We start from the raw sequence: 23895 nt of genomic DNA on the forward strand, positions 1-23895 counted from the left end.
GGTGGAAACGTAAAGGGGGGATTTTTCTCCAGCGACAGAGGTGACGGGAGGGGACTTCTTGTAGAGGGGGCAATAGCCACCAGCTTCTGAATTCGAAGAGAAGGTTGAATGTGCGATCTTGTGATCGTATATAAAACAAGTGGAGAGGGGAGGTCCTCCTAGTTTTGTAGTAGTTACCGGGACAGCGAGTGTGTGTTGCCCTCTTGCTAGTGACAGAGTGGGTGCTTTAGAATCAGTATGGTCTTCAGAACGGTACGTACTTTTCGTAACCCTAAGCGGTAAATTTTCCAATTGTATTATACATACCAAATGCATAACACTATAATTCACATACAAATATTAGTGTCGGAGATATTATTCTTGCAGAATAATCTGCAAAAATTTTCAATTCAGTTACGAGTGCCGAAAACCGGCTTAATAAGAAAAGTTGTTTTTATTGCTGTTATTTGATTCATTTTTAAAGGTTCAAACCAAGAAATACATACTCTTACTTCCTGAAAGAAAAAATCGACCATATTGTAAGCTAGTTATTTTGAAGTGTTTTAGTTGCTTTTGCATGCGCTAAACAATTTACTGAGTTGAAAATTCCGTTATTTTTGGTATATAAATATATATATTACAAAATTGTGAAATTAGGAAGAAATGGGCATACCCAGCAACTTTCAATATTTGTCTGCTCATATCTCTGGCTAAATGATTCGCTTTGCCTCATTTCCCGCGTAAAACTTCGAGTTTGGTTCCCCGTGGGAGTTTGCATGGTTGGCATCCCACGCTTAACTATACATCCATATATCATGTATCCTCAATACCGGATCGGAACGTCCAATTTAAAATTAGTATTTGCTCCAATAAGGAATAGAATTCTTTTAAAATAATACATCCAAAATTTTGTAAGAAACTTACAAGTAACGGGAAACAGACCAAACACATACTTCGATTGCCTTACTAGGAGGAGACACCGGGGAAAAGATTACCTGAAATTTGACGCGTTTTATTTTTTATTTTACGGTTTAACTGCTTTAAATATATTTCTTTATCATAATTGTACCCATACATTTCAAAATATAATTAAACAATATCTTTAATTAAATATAAACTAATTATTTGCTGAGCAAAACTATATATTTTCATTAAAATTCAACACGTGTTACAGTTTTGCCAACTAACTCTTTGGCTTCATCAGACAATATGTGATACAGTATCTTCATCACATATTCTATTACATAATGTCTGATGAAGCCAAAGAGTTAGTTGGCGAAACTGTAACACGTGTTGAATTTTAATGAAAATATATAATTTTGCTCAGTAAATAATTAGTTTATATTTAATTATAACAAAACAAAGCTTCTAGTTATGGAAAATATCTTTAAACTGAAATATTATCTTAATTTTGTTTCTTCACGGCTTCAAATTAATAAAGTAACGAAGATTAGAATGGTTATAGAAGTTGAATATCCATAAAAGGGGGTTAACGTTGACATCTAGTTTGCTGAGGGTGACTATTTATAGTTAAGAAGCAACTAAAACCGATAGTAGAATTAACTTTAAAAAAGTTAGAAAAGGAATAAAGAGGATAAGCTTTTATTCCGTAATATAAGTGCCCTTGAAAGGACCCAATGCATGCTCTTTCTTCATGGTACAAGAATACGTTTAAATTAGCTTGCCAACATTAGTGATTGGTATAAATATCACATTATAGGTTCAGTAAAAGTAATAGCAAACATGTGCAAATAAAACTGAAACATATGTGAAATATAAGCAAGAATAAAGATTCAAACTTTGATTATCCTAACGTATTAGTTAGAAAGACATCATTTCTGTAGGTAACTTTAAAAAAAGAACTAATTATGGCATACTTGACTTCACAATGGGGACATGTGACTATGGTTACATATTTAATTGTACAAAAGCCTTCGCCGCCCATCTTTTTTTTTTTTTTATAAAAAAAATCCTCGAATTGTTAGTAGAAAATTTTAATAAGTATTCAGTGGTTTTCAATGATTATGTTATTGCCCGGGCTAACGCATGGTATAGTTAAAAATTGGCATTTTTATTGTGAAGTATCTGTGAAGTAACAGTGATGTGACTCTGAGATGACTGTGTAAATTTTTAACTTAATTTGCCAAATTTAATTGCACAGCACAAGCACATTATTAATTAAGGTATTTTGTATCAAGTCCTCACCCCCTAGGAGAAAACTTTCAATATACCTCTAACTAAGTAGCAGGCCCGTAGCCAGCCCGAAAATGTTGGGGGGGGACCTCGGTGGAAGTTAGGGGGGGCCCGATCCAAAAATATTAGTTCATCCCATATTATAGTTCATTTCCAAGCCTGCCGTGAAAATTTTAGAGGGTGCCAGTAAAAATTTAGGGGGGCCCGGCCCCCCAGACCCCCCTGGATACGGGCATGCTAAATAGGAATAGCAAAAATTACTAAGTTCCCATTACTACAAGTGTTAGCAAGAAATGACTGGGTTTACTATTAGTAAAGATACTGACACATTTTATGCGGTGGCGTCACTTTTGCCTTCAGTGAGGCAGGCCCGTATCCGCGGGGGGCAAGAGGGGGCCGCCCCCCCCTAAATTTTGGCTGGCCCCCATAAAATTTCACGGTAGGTTTGCAAATGAACTATAATATGGTGATGAAGTATAATATGATTGGGTCGGGCCCCCAAAACTTCTACCGCCTCCCCCTAAATTTTTGGGCTGGCTACGGGCCTACAGTGAGGGCACTTACTTCCCTATGAGTTCGATAATACGTATAATACGTATAGTATTGTATTATTGTTTTAACCAATAATACAATACTATACTAATGATAAATATGAAAACCTATTTCCCGCCCTTTCCCGAAGCAAAACTTGAAATTATGCTACTGATTTTGAGCGGAATAAATGCATTTTATACTTTCCCTTCATATGTGTAGCGTGTTATGTATGTAGTGTGTCAGACAAAACGTTCTGAAGATAAAAAGGTCTCCGATCAACCAATCAACTGATTCACTTCATGCTGAGCAATCGTCAAGCATAAATAATTCAATTGAAAATCACGTGAATATTTCTTTCTGTGGTACGTTATGTGTCTGTACGGATAGCATAAATTAAGTGTAAGGACTTGTACGTTTTTAAGATAATTTTAAAATCCTAGTGAGTAGTATTAGGGACGTGATCCGGGATTCAATTCCCGATGAGGATTCTGTTTCAACATTAAATCCAAAATTTTCAGTGCTAAAGTAAAGAAGAAGTGCGCATATCAATTAAACCTCTGATACAGGTATTAATCTTCCGAAAGTAAATGCCATGCTTTTAAATATTATTATTATTAATAATAATATTATTAATGTTAATAATAATAATAATAATAATAATAATAATAATAATAATAATAATAATAATAATTTTTGAAAGGAGTTACAAGATCTGGAGAAAGGAAAGGAAAGGAAAGCAAAATTTGTTAAACTAACCCCTTCTGTATTTTGCTTGTCCATTTAAATTCATCACACTTCTCTGAATAAAGGAGACATACATTTCTGATACCATTACTCTGTAAGTAGATCAATCATGTATTTTGGTTGGTTCATTTTGAATTTAGCAGCCCTTTCAGCAGCCAGACTAGATAAGACATGTATTCACAGCTTAACTTGAGATCCGATTCACATGAGCTCCTACATGGAATCAAACCCGGACCTCCCACTTCAAAGACGCGCACAATAATCAAGTTTTCTTTGGCATTGAAAATGTCCATGGATTAAGGGTATAGAGCCTACTCGGGAATTTTAATGGGACAGTACTGAACCCTGCAGTCCGGTAGCCAGCCCAAAAATGTAGGGGGGCCCGGCTGAAGTTAAGGGGGGCCCGATCCAACCATACTATAGTTTATCATCGTATTATAGTTCATTTGCAAGCCTACCGTGAAAATTTTAGGGGGGGCTAGAGAAAATTTAGGGGGGCCGGGCCCCCCTAGACCCCCCTGGATACGGGCCTGGAACCCTGTTCCTAGCAATAGCTCTAATTAATTAATTCCATGGAATATCAAATTATTGTAATCAACAATGATAATGGGGAAGGATGTTAGTAAGACCCTATATTTAAATGTATGATCCCGGTATTCGTTCAGCCCTGAAAAATTCTGCCAATTTCGGAGGCATCTGGATTTGAAGCCGGTATCTTGCTATTATGAGCCACTATATTGCACCTTCCGTCTCTCCATAATTTCAGCATCAAATTTCTCTTATTACTCTGGCATATAGAATATTAAGCTTGCAAACTCCTTGCTTCAAAATTACATCTGCTTCATTTGGTTTGGTTCATTGGAATTTAGCATCCCTTTTCTTCAGTACCATGGCTATATGAAACGGGATTTATTGTTCACAGATGGATCCGAATAATTACTGGGTTTTGTATCCTAGCTAAGTACGCGTAACGAGAATCAAACCCAGGATCCACGTGTGAGCCACGTCTGAAGAGCAGGAGCACTTTACTACTTCGGTATGTACGGAATTACTTAGGGGCCATAGTCAAGGGAACCCATGTTGTGGTTTCCAAGTTGGGGGGGGGGCAAGTATAAGCGACATTTCAAATGTAGTCTCAAATTTTGCGGTAACTATTCTAAAATATCTATTGGGTTTTCGATTTTCCGAAGCACAATTTCCTCTAGGGGGGGGCGAGCGCCCCACCGTGCCCCCCTGATGGGTGCCTCCATGGCCATTAGTGGTTTAATGGTGAAACACTCACTTCTAGTGCGAGGGTTCCCTAGTTAAAACACAAACCAATTGAGTTTGAGGTGGACAACAATGAGTGTACGGGTTTTCTCAGGTTTTCTCCTTTTCCTTCCTCATTTTCTTTCCACTCACTATTTTTTTTTTTTTTTACAATAATTCAATTTCATTAACCATCCATCGTCCTTAGCCTATATGAAATAAAAATGGCACGTCAAGCTAAAAGTTTTCATTTAACTTTAATGTGATTATCTCTTTTTTTTAGTCTGTATTTAATACTAATTGATATTTACGTCCTGCATCAGCAGCGGGGCTATTTAGAACAGTGTCTACAGTTTAAAATCAGATCTGAACGACTGTAGCTCATTGCATACTATCCCATCGAGAATTGAACCCGAGATCTCGTGCATCAAAGTCCAGCGTGCTAGCCACTTGACCAGCAAACAGATTTATATACGAAATATTATCCGAACCACTAAGAAATAAGAATGTCTTGTGAAATTGCGTAACGTTTGAAAATGTAAGAGTTCATTCATTCTCTACAAAAAAAAAAAAAAAAAAAAAAGACTTCACAGCCAATACTTCAAAACATAAAGTATACTATACAAATAATTAACAATAGTAATTGGTTGATGACATAATGGTTGTTAGAACGAAGCTTGTTTCAGATTATTTGGCTGTCTTTTGCTGGAAGATATGTTTAGCTACAGAACACAATTGGTTTCTATACTTTTACTTTGTATCTATCGCTACTTAAACTTCCTGGAACTTTGTGTCTAAGTATCCATGCCTAAGGGAAGTAGCAATATGATATTTTGGAAAGGAAAATTACATAGAAATAAACAAATGATTTGTGTAGATTGAGATTAATAGCTTGTCCGTATGAGTAACAGCATCATTCTGAGTCGAGAGAAGGTTAGAGTAAAACACGATCAACAAGTAAGTACTTTCTCCAACAACGCTTTTCTGTGTGTCATTTAAGAACATATATAATACACACGCACATACTTATTCACTTATAAATACATACTTATGATGTAAGTGACTGATTTTTAATGTAATGGATTATTTTATATAATTATTAATATAATACATTGCTCGAAAGATAGCTATTAAATGCAAGTATGATTGCATATTTAACAGAATTGAATATTCGGCCATCTTTGTTTTTATCCCTATGAATTTTTCAATTGAAGTATGATAATATATTTGAATATGCTGAATATTTCGCTATCTTTGTTTTTTCCTCTTGAATATTTTAATTGAAGTATGATTGTATGTTATACAGTGCTGAATATTGCACTATCTTTGTTTTTATTTCTTTGAATTATTAAATTGAAGTATAATTGTATATTTAACAGTTTAAATATTGCATTATTTTTGTTTTTATCCCTTTGAATTATAGTCAGTTGAAGTATAATTGCATATTTAGCTCAGCGGTAGAGCGTTCACCTCTAGTGCATGGGGTCACGGGTTCAAACCCAGCTCCTGCCAAGTGAACCTTGTGGTGGACAAACACCGTGTGCGTGGGTTTTCTCGGGGTTCTCCCGTTTCCTCCCACTTTCTTCATTCCACCATTTTCATTCATTTCTCATAATCACCGTCTCCTTTAGCCTAACCGGCATAACCGTGGGACGTAAAACTCAAGGATTTCATTTCATTTATAAACTCTCAGTTGAATTAAAAGCAACACTGAAAAATAATTCCTCATATACATCAATGCCGTACGTACTCAACACTGTTAAAACAATCGGAAGGCTATAATAATAATAATAATAATAATAATAATAATAATAATAATAATAGTAATAAAATTTATTGGAAACCATATGACAGGGATTCTTACAATAAGAACATCCCAGTAAACTGAAAAGGAAGAAAAAATGAAATGAAATCTTCGCGTTTTACGTCCCACAATTATGCCCTGCAGGATAAAGAAGACGGTGATGATGAGAAATGAATGAAATAGTGGAATGAAGAAAGTGACAGGAAACGGTAATAAAAACACACATAGTGTTTGTCCACTACAAAGCCCACATGGAGCGAGCTGGGATCGAACCAGGGACCCCAGGCACCAGAGGTGTACGCACTACTACTTTTTTTTTTTAAAAAAAAAAAAGTTAACTGACTCGCCGAACGTGTCTCAATAACTTACTTGAACTACTTATTACTTAATTTTACTTGCTTTACTCGACTTTTTTCCAATTACCTAATACGACAGGGACACGAACACAGAAACATCGAAGACAGTTAAAATCACAAAGGCTCTCCCACCGGGAATCGAACCCAGGACCGCGTATACCAAAGGCGCACGTGCTAGCCACTAGACCAGCGAGGAGGGCACCACTGAGCTACCGCTACCTCAAGCTAAAGGAAATAATATATAAGACATTAGTGAGACTAATCTTACAATATTATTAGAATGTAGCTTTGAAAGATATCAAAAGTGGTATAGACCTTATACGAAAAGCAGTCAAAAAGTTCCCGGAATTTCGTTGTAATTATTCATTACTACAATATAGGTACATATTCATTTAATCGCCTTCTAAATAGGCTCCTTGAGAACGCACATACTTGTTCCACGTCTCCTACCATTGCTGGAAACAATGCTGAAAATCCTGTTTTGATATGTTCCAACGTTCAGCAGTCACTTTGGTTCGGATGTCTTCTACGGTGGCAAAACTGCTCGCAGATACGAACATTCCCCTCCTCTCCCAGCCTCCCCACTCACCGGATTTAGCACCCGCGGATTTTTGGCTCTTCCTCAAGACCATAAAGGACCTCAATGGTACCTCCAACGCCACCTGTTAGCGACCGGCTGAACCACATCCAACCTAGCGTCCAAGACAAGGTCAACACTGCGTCGCACTGTCTCTAATAACTATATCAGGAGCTTTCTAGATCTAGTCTATACTATTATTCATATGACTCCCCAGTTTACCTCACTACTCTGGCTAGACCCCGGGAATTGGACCCGGGACATAAGTCCAACTCTAACCACTAGAGTAGGGTCTCCGATTGATAGATGTGTGTTGTATTCGAGACGAGAAACTTCTCGTCTCAAATCCGAGACGAGACGACAACTTTGACACCGAAGTCTTTTATCTCAATCGTTTTTTAATGTTACATGATTCATAGAAAGACAACTTTAAGGGTGTAGACTACTAAATATTTTTGAAAGACTAACATTTTTTCTTTTGCCCGTTTTTCGTAAGTGGAAAGAGGTAATAAAATGTAACTTACCTCAATAATAGACAACGTTATTCTACACCCGAAAATACGAATCGGAAGATTTTTCAGTGTTGCCATCCATAGAAATTACAGTGTGACCAGAATTTGAATTACTCAAAAATCTAGGTTAAGGCAGCGACTAGAAAAATGAACTCAACGGTAATTGACGACTTATCATGCTGTCTATGTTCCTTGTTTACTACTTTTTAAATAATATTTCTATTTATTTTATAAACCTTACATAAATTATTACAAAATAAATAGAAACATTATTTAAAAAGTAGTAAACAAGGAACATAGACAGCATGATAAATCATCAATTTCGGTTGAGTTCATTTTTCTAGTCGCTGCCTTTACCAAAGAGTTTTGAGTAATTCAAATTCTGGTCACACTGTAATTTCTATGGATGGCAACACTGAAAATTACCCGATTCGTATTTTCGGGTGTAGAATAACATTATCTATTATTGTGGTAAGTTACATTTTATTACCTCTTTCCATTTACGAAAAACGAACAAAAGAAAAATTATTAGTTTTTCAAAAATATTTAGTCGTCTGCCCCCTTAAACTGATATAGGTATAGTTATTATACGAATACAATGTAGAGCATTTATGAACGTTTAAATATACGCAAGTCATTACACAATTCTACTCCAATAATAAACATGGTTTTAAATGCTGATATATCACATCCTTCGTAGCCTTATTGAAACGCAAGAGGATTTTAGTAACTTCTAAATGAAATTAAGAAAAAAAAAAAAAAACCAGGGCATAAAATTTGTATATACATAAATTAACAATACGGGACGAGAAAATCTTGCCGACAATCGAGTCAAGACAAGAAAGAATTCTTCGAGAAACAAGATGAGACGATGCTTCTCCAAAAAAAATATTTTGAGACGTCAAAACTTTATTTTTCGTTTCGTGGAGAACACTAATTCAAAAAATGAAATGAAATGAAATCTTTGGAGTTTTACGTCCCACTATTATGCCGGCTAATAAAGGAGGCGGTGATGATGAGAATGAAGGAAATAGTGGAGTGAAGAAAGTGGGAGGAAACGGGGTAACCCCGAGAAAACCCACGCACACAGTATTTGTCAATCATAAAGTTCACTTGGCCCGAGCTGGGATGGAATTAAGGACCGCATGCACCAGAAGTGAACGCTCTACCACTGAGCCACCGCGACCATCACTAATTCAAGACGAAGAGGGCCATACAACATGGAAGCCACTCAGCTAATGCCAGGTGACCTCTCAATAATAGGAGAATAGGAGAATATGATGAGGTTAATAATACATATTTACTACAAGCGCTCATTTGACTTTTGCATGTCACATAGCACATATTTAGTGTGAAGATAGCGTGCGTATGGTCATGTTGCAGTTCACCCTTGAATCAGCACATACTTACCCTATTAAAGATGAGCGTAGGCTCAATTCAGGTCAAGGATTTTTGCCAATACCACTGTTAAGCCTCCCACTGTTTGTTTATTATATGGATATCCTTAGTGGACTGTATTATATAATAGAAATTCCGAAAGAAAGTCTAGATTTAGAGAATAGTGTACACACGGCATGCTCTTTTATTTTCTTGATATAATAATAACATTTTTTGTTAGCACAGGTGATCAAACAAACCCAATTACTACAGTGCGTTTCAGAACCTGATTTTTTTAAAGTTTACATAATAATGGTCATTATGGTGAGTGTATATTTACTGAGTTACCTCACCACACCTCGCATAGATTAAATTAAAAAAAAAAAAAAACATTCTCACGCTTCCGCATAAATTACCCAGACCATACCCATGTGAAGCTGCTGTTCATATCTGAATGTGGGTAACTGTGTGTCTATTAGCATAATATATATGTATATCATTGAAAGTAGATCATATGGTTAGTTTTCTTTTTTCTTTCTTTTTTTTTTTTAAAGAACTTTCCAGTTTAACTTTTCCTTTCCAGCAGGATAATAATGAATTCCTGACATTCTTTCTTCTCTGTATGTTAGATTTGTTTCACGTGCTGCTAGTTTTAAGACGAAAATGCTCTGATGAAACGTCAAGTGAAGGTTTTTTCTTTTTCTGTCAAACAGTATATGTATTATTCCATCCCAGCCGTTGCTCACAGCGAGTTTTTAAATATTTATTAAGTGCAAAGGCTTTCATAATCTACGTAAGTAGGCACAAAAGCTTAGCATGCTAAACTATCTGCTGATAGGTCTCAGAGAAACCTGTAATTAGTACAAATATTCAGTACGTCTAACAAAGTGGATTAGCTTATTTATTGTTGCGCATTCCACGCTAAATTCATTTGTGTTTTTAATGTGAAAGTGGATATGTTTCGAATTTCACAGAAACAGCAATCTATGTGCTGAAAATAAAGTGTAAACAAGCCAATTATTGGTTTGCTGCAAATTTTAGTGTCCTTTCCAGCTTCGAGGCTATATGCGAAGGGGACCCATTTAGCATGGGAACCGTAACTCATGAATTCCCACCAGGAATCGAACACAAGGCTCGTATGCTAGCCGTAAGCCACGAGGGAATTCTATATGTATGATGTTAATATATATATATATATATATATATATATATATATATATATATATATATATATATATATATATATATATATATATATACAATATTAATAATTCTTCCACCATCACCCACTTGCCTTAATCATCCGTCTCCCTTAGCCTAAAAGGGCATAATCGTGGGACGTTAAACTAAAATATTTCAAGATACTCTTAACTCAACATGCATTTATGCATCTGGCTATGTATCTATTTCAATATAGTAAGTTTCAAAAATATTAAAATAGAAATGTGTTTACCAGAGAAATAGTTGTCTATATCTAATATATGTTTTATTTTCTCATCAGTAGTATAATTTCAGGTTTTGCCTAAGAGGAGCAAGTTTGTCAACCAACATAAGAGTTCTTTTATTAGTGTATTAGTATACACTTTATTAAAAATTATTTTCTTTTCACACTCGAGAGGGGTGGCAATTGCTCCCTGTCTTCCCCGAATAGAGTCCCTGTTTCAAATATGTACTTTCATAGATTTAAGCTTAGAAATTAACTTAAGTCCAGGGATAAAAGTGCGGTGGAACGCGGGAGGACGCCCAAGGGCGCCGATCCTGTTTGGCGGGGGGGCTCCCCAAATCTCATGTGGGCCCCCCTATTGTATTTGTGAATATACAATATTTGGCTTAATTCGAACGCAATTTGTCTTAAAATCCTCATATATATATAAGTTCTGCATCTGAATGGCTCCCCCCAAACTTACAGAGAAATCGGCGCCCTTGGGGTGCCGTTCTCCCTCCTCCCCAAAAAATGCACGGCTCCTTAGTGCCTAAGAAATTACAATGGGCAAAGATAACCAGGAGGACGGCGTAACATCATGTCTCTACCTACCGTCCGCCTACCTTTTCAGATCCACTTTTACCCCTGGTTAAGTCTATTCAGATCTTACTGAAATCTATACATAGCATTACAAATTCAATAATTGCAATTAGAGTGTAATAAAATAAAATAATTTATTATAGAGCTTTTTTACCATTTAAGGATACATGATCTTTATTATAATACACCTGTAAAATTCCTAATAGTTCAGAGTCTCCCTAATAGGCGTCTCTATCTATGCTTTCTGCCTATCTTGTACTAATAGATGGCGCTAGCATGCACGAGATTTCATTCATATTTAATTGTAAATTAAAAATTTGACTTTCAATTTAATTATTTCAAAATTAAAAAAATGACAGACATAGCTGTTCAATTGGCTGTAAGCTTCGGGAAACAGTTAGTTCTAACAGATATAAAAGAACATAATAAAACACACATTTGCATCTCTTCCAGTACACAATAAATTAGCAAAGTACTTTTCATCTAAGTACTGAATTACTTTCGGGGATCACTTTTTAGGATACAATTATCTATATTATAATTAAGTTATGTAAATTGAGTGAGACCAATGGTTGTATTTGAGTATGTTAAATCTTGATTGAGGTTAAGAAAGAAAAGTGCTAAGTCGATTAATATTCACTTTTTCAAGCTATCACATAATAATTTCTCTGCGATCAATTTACATTTTTCTTGTCAATAGTCAAACACTATCTTATATTTCAATTACGACAATACGTAATGTTATAATAAAATCACACAACCCGATAACGCTTGTAAAAAGAAAATCTATTTTGATGCACTATGGCGCATTCACATGGGGTTCTTTCACTTTTTCTTACGACTAGAGATTATGTAGATTTTTAATTCAAACTTTTAAGCGTTTATTTCGGATATGGCTTGAAAAAAAAAAAAAAAACGTAGACATATTCATGCATATTTCGAAGCAATATATATATTTCCTTATAGAATTAAGCCTGATTAATATTAATGAAATACTATTAGATTCAGGTTGCACAGTAGTAGAATCTCAGGTTTGAAGTGAAGAATGTTTTGTTTGAACTCAGACTACGGGCTGGCTCTGGACTCTTCTATTTATCTCCACCCACCCACCAACCAACTATTTGTATTTTACCATATATTAAATGATCATTATTTGTTTGAATATATCACAAGTCTTCATATTTTCATTCAAAATATATATATATATGTTCTCAGTGAATTACAGCAAATGCATGTCGGTGCATGTTAAGGTCACGCGTTCCCAAGGTTGACTCAAATTCTCTTACTTGTCTAAAATACACTTGACACGTAGAGTTCACTACCGTCCATATTCCATTTACTGCGTACGTGCATATTACCTTGAAATCCTGATTCTAGGACGACCTTCAATGCCATAAAGGGGGTGGAGGGTGGAACAAAGACATTTAATCATTTTATTGCTTGCATGCGAGCTCTTAACAACTACTCCTATATAAAAGAGTATACTACCAGACACTCTCTTAAGCAGACCCGCAAGTCAAGAAAAATGCATAATGCAAAAAGAACCATGTAGAAACTAGTAATCTTTTTGTTATGTGAAGGTAAATCAAATAATAATGGATAAACACAATTGATCAGACTTGTTTTGTGTAGCAGTCACTCTAGAAAAATGCGGAAATTTTTCAGAAACAATTTAACCAGCTCGTATATGCCTTAAGGAACTATCACTTTTCAATAAGCTTTGTTTTACTTGTGTTATTTTTTCGACTTTTATCTGTGAAACGGAATGAACAGCCTTGTTCACTGTTGGAACTCGTGTGATTCGGATCCAACGTTAAGCTGTAAGTTTATGTCTCATATAGCCTCGATGCTGAACGGGACGCTAAATTATAAATCAAATCAAACTAAACACCAATAATTTCTCCACAACCATTTAGTGCATCTACACTGCATTCAGACTGTAAGAACAACTATTATGCTTTTTAGCAGGGACGGATCCAGGACCGACTTCTGGGGGGGGGGGCATGAGTTGTCATACTGCTAGTTTTAAGGGCTCCAAACTTTGGGATGGGTTTTATTTATATATATAAAATAAGAAAGTTTCCTCCTCTGGAGGGGGGGCAATTGCCCCGATCGCTCCCCTGGATCCGCCCCTACTTTTTAGTAGATCTAATGTCTGTTTTGAATACTCTGTTGCACAAATTACTTATTCGTAAAGAAATAAGAAAAGTACATTCGAAGAGATCCAGGAAATAGTTTCTGACAGCTTCTCTCAGAATTCTCAAAGATGGTCTCGGCAATTATTTCTACTTCTAGAACTGTATCAATCAGTTTTTGTGAATTCCTAGATTTTCCCCCCCTTTTTGCTGATGCACTTTATTCTCATTGTTGATCCATCTACTCAGTAAGTTCAGGTTATTAACATTATTACATGGCTACTACTTGTCAACAGTACAAGTAGACCCCCCTATAGCACTTGAAGAAATATGTTTGTAGTTCGATTCCCGGTGGGATTTCATGTGGTTCGGGTTCTGCGTTAAGCTGTAAAGGTTGATATGTCTCAAATAGGTTTAATAATGAAATGAATGTTAAATTCCATCTCAACCAATCTATACAGCTATTAATAATACATTTAGAAACGAAAATTTAAATTTGATGTCAATTTAGTGGACATGTTTGAATTTTGTTGGATATTGTGTGTTTTAGTGGATTTTGGTCAGTTAGTACTTAAGCGAAATTTTTAAGTGCATCCTCCCAAAACTTCTGAGTATTGACAGAGTTTTTATGAAATGAAATGAAATCTTCCACTTTAACATTATATATTACAGAGATCCACGATTATATCCGTTAGACTAAGGGAGACAACGATTAAGGCAAGTGAATGATAATGGAAGAATTGATGGAATGAGAGAAAACGGGAGTACCCCGAGAAAACCCGTGGATACAATGTTGCCCACCACAAACTTACTTGGTCGGGAATCGAATCAGGGACCCCAGGCCCCAGAGGTAAGCACTCTACCACTAAGCCATCCTGCTCTACCGACAGAGTTATAGTTGTGATCCAATATAATGATGCAATACAGCACGCACATTATTTCTATTATGTTTTGTAAACTTTACTATATATTTCTAACAATACAGGGTGTCCGGAATGGGACTGACGGTTTTTAAAAGTGTATAGTTTTAATATGGTCAGGTACACAGAAGAAAAAACATGCATTTTAAAGGAGAACTCATAAAGTTTATTTGGTTTTACTTACAAGTCATTCTAACTCAATGTAACTCCACGTGAGCTCTATTTGTAACTTTTACAATAACTAGCCTGAACTCAATCTCTCTTCACGTATTCTGTAACATCTGAGCTGTTACTGAAGCAATCGCATTCCTAATACGGTTCTTTAGTTCATCAAGGTTACGCACCTTTTCACCAGAATACACAAGGTCTTTCACATACCTCCACAGAAAGAAGTCCAGGGGGGGTAACATCAGGAGAGCGTGGAGGCCCCTAATTGACCCATCACGGTCTATCCAATGGCCGGGAAATTCAGTATCAAGGTACTTCCTCACTTGTAGACTCCAATGTGGCGGGGCACCATCCAATTGGAATATCACTTGAGGTTGCAAATGTTGTAACTGGAGAAAAGCAAAGTGTTGAAGCATGTCTAAGAACACATTTCCTTTTATGGTTTTCTCTATGAAAAAGAATGGGCCTGTAACTACATTATGCGTTAAAGCACACCAAACATTTAATTAAGATTGTCTCTAGAATGTTCTATGTACGCATGAGGATTCTCAGATCTCCATATCTCTTAACATTGTGTCTCTTAACACAGCCAGACAAGTGAAAAGTTACCTCTTCAGAGATAACAACGTTCAATAGGAAATTATGGTCATAATCAATCCTGTCCGGAATTTCAGTTGCAAATGCTGCTCTCTGTGGCTTATCATTGGGCTTAATTTCTTGCAACAATTGCACCTTATACGGGCACAAACGTAACCGTTTGTGTACCACATCGTGCACTGTTGATTTTGGAATTGCCAATTGTGTGCTCGCTGAGCGAATTGACTTCCTCGGGCTAATTGAGAAACACTCTCTTATACCTTCCACATTTTCTTCTGACACACGCGATTTGCCACCGCTGTGTTGTTTCACTACACACCCCGTTGATAAGAATTGGTCCTTCCACGACTGGATACTGTTGTGTGATGGAGGATCCTTGTGATAAACACGTCGAAAGTTACGTTGAACAATGCTTTTTGTTTCTGCAAACCACCACACGGATTGCGCCTTTTCGACTGTAGATGCCATTTCTGTTTATCGGCGATACTAGCGCCATTACCGGTAGTTGTTCAAGTATGAAAATTTGCTGAACAAAAGTTTTTTTCGAGTTTTCCTTCAATATGAACGTTTTTTTTTTCCTTCTGTATCTCTGACCATATTAAAACTATTTACTTTTAAAAACCGTCAGTCCCATTCCGTACACCCTGTATTATTTCGATATCTAACTATTTAATAAATTTCCAGATAAAACCCCAAAGGCCATTCCTCAAATATAAAATCGTTAGCAACAATTTTGGAGAAATTATGATAGTATAGTTGGCTACACCTATATTTAAAGGCACAATACTAACACTCTTTTGATGGTAATTATATTTTTAAAAAATGAAATTTTAATTAGAATTCATGCTACCTGATTTAAATCCAATATTTCTGAATTGGGAAGCAAGAACGTTATCCACTAACTTAATCTCATTAATACTATTTTTAATTTTATTTATTTTTACATTTCTCGTTCACAGTTATGTATGCTTGCTCTGGTAGCAAGTTCCTTTGCTCAACAGTATGGAAACAACTATGTAGAAGACTATGATTACCAAGAGCCGGCCCCCGCACCCCCTCCGAGGGTACAGTCAAGACCTCCTGCAGCCAGGCCATCTACTGGTGGTTTCGCTTCTCGAGGATCAGCAGCTCCCGTCAGACCAACGCCAGTTCCCATTCTTAAACAGATCAACAGGTGAGAACTCGATAATAATAATAATAATAATAATAATAATAATAATAATAATAATAATAATAATAATATAATAGTGGTGGTGGTAGTGTTTATTTTTATTTTTTTAAAAAAGAACGATGGACAAAATAACAAAAATACGAGGGTTGATCGGAAAGTAAGATTACAAAGCCTGCAGTAAAGCATGTGTTATTTATATTGGGTTATTTTTCGACATAGTATTCATATCTGTTGAAACACTAGTCAGATCGTGGGATGAGTTTGAGGATTCCCTCCTAATAAAAGTCCTGTCTTTGCATGTGCAGCCACGTCGTCACGAAATATTTTACCTCCTCATCTGAAGTGAAGCGATAGTCTCTTAGGTGTTCCTTCAAGTGCGGGAACAGGTGAAAGTCACTTGGAGCTAGGCCTGAGCTGTAGAGAGGGTGGCCGATGGACAGCTGTGTTTTAAATTTGTTGATATCGTGCTTGGTTGGCCACTGCGCCCCTCGTCGGTGACGTTTTTCTCTACCAGCTGCAAACTTTCGACACCATTCTGCGACCTGCTGAGGAGACATTACAGTCTCTCCGTAAACTCTACCAGCTGAACGTGATTCTGCGTGAACGCGCAGAAAAATCGAATAATTCAGCGGACTTCTCCGCGAGACAAGTTTTCCAAAAGAGTCGTCATTTGTGTTTATCTACAACTGGCACCATAGGAGACTGGTGACTGAAACTCTGCACAGTCGCGAACTCCATTTATTAAAATTTATCGCACTCCCAGAAAATATAGGTCTTGTAACCTTAGTTTCTGGTCCACCTTCGTAGATATAATTTAATTTTTGATGACATTCCCAACCAAATTATGATAATTTCGAATATTCTATCAGATATGCACACAACAGAATGTGAGTGACGCCAGCAGGATTTTCCCAATTTAGGAATTACACCGATTCTATTGGGAGTGCAGAACACAAGTGCAGTCACAAATACACAGTTTGATGAACGCGTGCACATGTATATCATATAAAATGACAATTACATGCGCACATATCCTTATTAACTACAGTAAATAGATTATAGTATAATACAGTGGGACCTCGATAACTCGAAGCAAAAGGAAATACATAACTATTCGAGTTATCAAGTAATCAAAGTTCGAGCTATTAAGGTGGCTACAACAAAAATTCGAGATATCGTTGCTCATGAAAAGTGACTATATATCCTCTATAACTGGAAGTTTTAGTCATTCAACCCTTAAAATTCGAAGTTTCGAAAATTCTTTAAATTAAATAAGATGACTAGTAAAGATCACTCGTAAGATGACTAGTAGCTACTAAGTAAAAGTAAGATGACTAGTAGTAAAAGTACTAGGCATGACTAAAACACAATTACAGTACATATTAGCAACAATGACAGAACTAGTAACAATGAGAAAAACGTAAAACCATAGAACTATGGCTTCGAGTTATCGAGGTCACATCAAAAGAAATTCGACTTACAGAGGTAAACTGATGCAAATTAGTCGTGCTCATACAAGATTAATTTTATGAAAATAAAACATTCTTCCATTTGTTGGGGCTATTACGTTACACACTACAACATTTAGTTTAACATTCCATTATGCTCCGAGAGGAGGGGAGACGGCGACAATGAAATTGACAGGTGATAATGATGAAATGACGAAAGCAGAAGGAGCGCCGGCAGTGACTCAGTGGTAAAGTGTTCACCTATGATGCATCGGGTCCTTGTTTCAATCCTAGCTCGCGCCAAGTGGACCTCATGGTGGACAAACACTGTGAGAGCGAGTTTTCTCGGGGTTCTCCCGTTTCCTCCCACTTTCTTCATTCTACCATTTTCTTCATTTCTCATCATCACAGGCTCCTTTAGCCTAGCCAGCATAATTGTGGAACGTAAAACTCAAAAAAGAAAAAAGTAATAGGTAATGAGAGAATGTCGAGAAAACTCACGCAGACGGTGTTTGTCCACTTACAAAACCCACTTGACGAGAGCTGGGATAGAACCGGGGACCCCAACAAGAACCTCGCATAAGAGAATAAATAGATTAACTTTCAAATTAATTTTTCTAATCTCATTTGATTACGTCATGTCAGAAATATATCGCTCTCATATTCTAAGGTATGCTATGAAGCTGAGATTCGACGTCAGGACATTGTGATAGAAACTCAGATTATTACGCTAATTATTTGGTAATTTAGCGAAACGTTAAAAGTAAATGTCATCTTCCTAAAAATAAAACATTGGGAGAATTATTATGATTTACTAATCCTTTACTATAGAAGCAAAAGGCTTCGGTCTGTCCGTAGCGGTAATATGCAAGCCTCAAAACATTTAAGAGAATAGAGAATTCACACATTTTGTTTGTATGTAGCCCCACTGTCTCCTACCTGAATACCTTTAACGTTTAATTTGTAGATTAGCTGAAGACTTCAAGGGATCTAATCTAATCTAATATAAATAAAATAAAGAGTTTGTTTGTGTGTTTGTCTGTGTGCGGGCTGGGGACCAGACAAGTGGACCGAAGGTTACCAAAATTTGGTCACGGGTACTTTGGTCTAGGCCCCAGATCAAGATGAAGCCTTTTTTTTAAATTTCGAACCAGGGGGGTCTCGGGGGGCGTTTACCGGGATAGGCCTGGGGACCAGACAAGTTGACCAAGATTTACCAAATTTTGGTCACGGATACCTTTGTCCAGGCCCTAGATCAAGACGAAGCGCTTTTGTCAAAATTCGAACCAGGGATTCTCAGGGGGGCGTTTACCGGGACATGTAAAAGTAGTAAGTAGAAAATGACTGATACTAGTGTCGAATTCATCGTTTTCGCGGTCGCTGAGATCAATGGTGAAACTCCGATCGCATTAGGTTCCAAATTTACCCAATTCGGCTGCGGGCTGGGGGTCACCGGGAGGGGGGTGAAATACCGAAACATGTAAAAATAATCCAAAATGACCGATATTAGTGTCAAACCCATAGTTTTCACGGTCGCTGAGATGAATTGTAATACTCCCACAGGCGTTGACTTCCAAATACATCCCCCATGCGAAGAATGGACATATTCAGCTAGTAATTAATAATAATGTGCTGATATTAATTAGTACTCTAAAATCATGGTTTTCTTTTTTTTCGAAAATACTAAATTTCATTGTGGTCTATCATTATAACTTGCATGCGAAGGTAGGATTATTAAATGCGGGATGAAAAATAGTGTGGCGGTGCAGACCATTAAGTTTATTAGCTTAGATATTAAATTATGATTTGACAATAAGTTATTATAAATTTTTAAATAAATGAAATTCAAATGAGGATGAGAATTGATAATATATATGTAATTGATATAATATAAAGTTATGTTTTAAAGGGATAAATAAAGTTTAACTAGTATAATTTGACAAATAGGTATTAGTTTAGGTAGAAGGTAAAAGAGGGTGAGAAGAAGGTATTTAACTGAAAGGTTAAAAATGAGGGGTTGTTTTTGTCATTTTAGTTTTTGTTCAGGCTCCAATTGTGAAGGATAAAGGATGGATTTTTAAAAATACTTTTACATTTTATGGTTGGAATTTGTAGAAATTAAATGGAATTGACGTTTGGAATTTATTTTAAAGTCAGAGGCGATGAATGGAATTGTAAAGTGGTTCAATGTTAATTATTGCATGGTGGTTTGGATTCTTTATGGCCTGTAGTATTTGTGGCGTCGAATTTTTGCGCCTTAGAGTCTAGGTAGGCCTAGAGTTAATAATTTTTTTAAATTGAGTTTGTCTGTCTTTTTGTTTGTTGTTTTACATTTAATAGATTCTCTATGATTATTTTTTAATTTTTTTGAGAAAGATCTTTATTGCTGTAGATCATATAATTAGAAGGTTCATGCAATTTAAAGGAATGTGCCATAATGGTAAAAGACACTAGTTTTTTTTATTTATTGGCTAATTTATACAATGACGAGGTAAATATACTGATACATTTATAAATGCTTGTCTGAAAATGTACATACATGATTAAAAGTTTTGTAAAGCTGAATTTGTAATCTAATTAAGATTTAAAATAATTTGATTTTTAAAATAATGCAAATAGTCTATTAATGATTTTTATTTTAGTTTCAACACAATACAGCGATAACTTACATTACTGTAAGGTACTGTACAACAGAGTGGTTTCAAATACGGAATGACTCTGGCATTAGGTATTAGGATTTTTGTTTTAACATTTTGAGTGTACAAAATTAAAAGTATCTCTTTTGAGTGAGAATAGGTGAAGAGTATTTCTTGCCGAGTATTATTATTAACCGACATTACAGAATGTAACAAATTAATATCAGTTGATTGCATGTTACAGACATTACCATACTGAATTAAATAGTGAAAGCGAGAAATATGTAGTTGACAGTATGTCGAATAAATAATTGCTGAATTGAATAGCTTATTTTGCCTGTAAACTTTGGGTTTTCTTCCGTAGGTTGTAAACGTTTGGAAACAGCACTAATCTTGAGTTAATATTTATATGTATTAACATATGTGTGCAGTTAATATGAAAGAACCAAAATAGGCGTTGAATTACAGCATTACAAAATACTAGTATGTTGATACCATAAATTTATGCTTCATCTCACAAATAAATTTATGCATCATCTTGTAGCATTAAAGTGTATGCTACTGAAGTTGCAATAATACGAGCAAACTTGTTATTCGTTACAAAACTTCATCAAGAGAAAAGGAAATATGTCGATTTGATTTCATTTTGAGTTTAGCGTATCTTTCAACAGCGAGACCGTATGAGACGTGGACTTACAGCCCAACGTGGAATCCGAACCACATGAACTCCCGCCGGGAATCGAACCCGTGTCTCCCTCGAAAACATTTTTGAATATTCATTATTTGTAAGTCTATCCATCACGACTTTGGAACTCACTAAAGGAATACCTATAATTATCACTTCTGACCAGAATATACACATTTATTAAAACTAAAATGCAGTGTAACACTTTCGACAATTTAACATTATCTTCATCATACACTAACTCTCAGACTAGCATCTGAGTTTCATGTACTGCGTACCGGTTTTCAATTTCTGGTGGGGAAGCAGTGAACACATTACAGTGATTTGGATTCTACCATAAGCTCCAAGTCCGTGTCTCATATAGCCTATGTGCAATAAGGTACTCTAAACAGCAACCAAACCAACAAATCTCTCTCCTTGAAAATGTCCTGAAACACTAGTAGCTTCGATACTTTCTGTTAGACATTTGGAATAATAATAATAATAAATTATATACCAAGTACTTGAAATGACAACAATGGAAATTTGAACATTTCCTGAAGGATAATCGTACTTTTCCATTGGAACTCAGTGTATATTTTGGTGACAAATTATTTTAGATAACTAAAATTTGATCACCAACTTAAAGTGATAAAGACAGTAAATGGTTTGAAGCAATGATATATTGCTAGAATTATTCGTAGGCATACGCTCGAACGTTTTCAAAACCATAACATATGCCTACCCTTATATCTTACATTACATTCCAGATATAAAATAATATACGCTGAACTATAAAAGCACTGTAGTAGATATACGGTACCCTTGTCGTATACTATCTTATATTTTCAACTACATCTTTGGTTTACCATCACACCAAAAATTGAAAACGTCTGTTTTAACCATCTTTGAGTGTCTCCAAACGGTTACACAAGTGTTCACAATTTTTTGTGTGATAATTTCACACACAGATAGTTTTTTTATCACTTTACTTTTCCTGATAAAGTAGTTGTATTTTATTTATATTTGATATAATTACCTAAAAAACATAATTTCTTACCTTTATGAGATTTAATAGATTTTTTGTTTGTGTTTTAGGCACAACGAGGATGGTTCTTACACTTACGGCTACGAAGCTGCCGATGGAACATTCAAGATCGAAACCAAATTCCCAACTGGTGACGTCAAAGGCAAGTACGGATTCGTTGATGACACTGGAAAGGTCCGAGTGGTAGAATATGGAGCTGATAAGTTTGGATTCCAACCAGCTGGTGAAGGTATCACTGTTGCTCCTCCAACTCTTGTTGATGAAACCGCCACTGAAGAAGAAGAGGATGTTATTTTTCAGTCCAGAGCTCCCGTTAGACCACGACCTCAACCTCAGCCTCAGTTGAGAGCCCGCCCAAGACCTCAACCAGCAGCCTTCCAACAAGAATCTTATGATGTCCAGACCACTTTCCACCAGGAACCAGTCCCAGCACCAAGACCCGCTCCTCAAGCCTTCAGACGACCACAAGCTTCACCTGCTCGTGGTCCTCTTCCTCAGAGACCTGCAATCGCTGGCGCTGCCCCCGCAGGACCTCAAGGTGGAGTTGTATACGCCCAGAGACCACGAGCGAACAGACCCGTCCCAAGCCCAATTGAATTGATGCAACACGCTCCTCGAGCTGGGCCTTCCGCAAGGGCTTTCCCACAGCCTGAGCGCTCCCAGTACCAACAACCCGCACCCGCACAATTTCAACCTCGACCTGCTGTTGCGGGAGGAATTTTGGACCAATTGGCGAAAGACTATGCCTTGCCTCAGACTAGTGGAGTAACTACATTACACGATATCTCTTTTGGTTATTATTAAATTGAATTAAAATTGTATTAACAATCATTTCTATCATTTCATACAAATATGTTGAAACACATTTACCTCTATATCATGTTAAGCCAAACGAGTAAACTTAACTTCATAACATAATAAAGTTCTAAGGTAAATAAGAATACGGGACAAACAAAAATGTGGTAATATAAGTTATTACCAGTAGATATGCCTTCATTCACAATAATGATCTTATAAAGTTAGTCCCACTAAAAAGTAAAGTAATGTAAATTTGTAAATACCTTTTATCAAAATTTAATTTTCTTTTAAATTTAAGGCTAGTGTGTTCAAAGATGACAAATTCTTGTGCCAATATTTCATAAGAATTTAAAGCTCTGTAGGTGCTTCTGCAACACTCCTTTAGAAATACGGTAAGAGGCATATTCTATGCATATACTTCCTTATTGGAATTAAGAAATTGAAAAACCAGTGAAGTAACAAAGTTCATTAATACTTCTGTGAATATTCTCTCCTTATGTAAAGGAGAGGTTTTGTACTTGTTTTCTGTATTTATTGCGATGCTGATAAATACAATAAATATATATCTTTTTATATGTTTTTCGTATTATTTTTTAAATTAAACTTACCTTTTATGAAGGGTCGATATAAATTACTCATCGGATTTGAAAGGGTGATATTCAAAAATGTGTCGGGTATCCCACAAAGAACCAACTTTTGAACTGCCCGCCATTTATATTCTGGTAAGTTGGCAGCATTGAACGCTACACGATTTTCATCTGTTGTTTTTGTGGTTAATAGTCATCGACCGTCACCTGAGTTTAAGAACAGTCTCTGCTCAAGAGTCACCACATTTGTAATAGGTTTTCACTATAAAAACACAGTTTCGCTATGAAGCATTCCATTCCTACGCGTACAGGAAACAATGACAGTCATGCGCTATTCGGCGGTGCGTGACTACAAACCACAAAGACAACAAATAAA

The 23895-nt window shown here is 36.1% G+C and overlaps 1 protein-coding gene across 1 annotated transcript; it reads left to right on the forward strand.

Moving 5' to 3' along the window:
* Window positions 1-98: 98 nt before the first annotated feature.
* On the forward strand, window positions 99-23507 carry LOC145663106 (uncharacterized). Its single transcript, XM_081729381.1, has 3 exons — window positions 99-252; window positions 16127-16341; window positions 22185-23507. Exons 1-3 carry the CDS (start codon window positions 238-240, stop codon window positions 22936-22938), a joined length of 984 nt encoding a protein of 327 aa, XP_081585507.1. The 5' UTR covers window positions 99-237; the 3' UTR covers window positions 22939-23507.
* Window positions 23508-23895: the final 388 nt, after the last annotated feature.

Source organism: Thermobia domestica, chromosome 10 (assembly GCF_964235325.1).
Source record: "Thermobia domestica chromosome 10, izTheDome1.hap1.1, whole genome shotgun sequence".
Lineage (NCBI taxonomy): Eukaryota > Metazoa > Arthropoda > Insecta > Zygentoma > Lepismatidae > Thermobia > Thermobia domestica.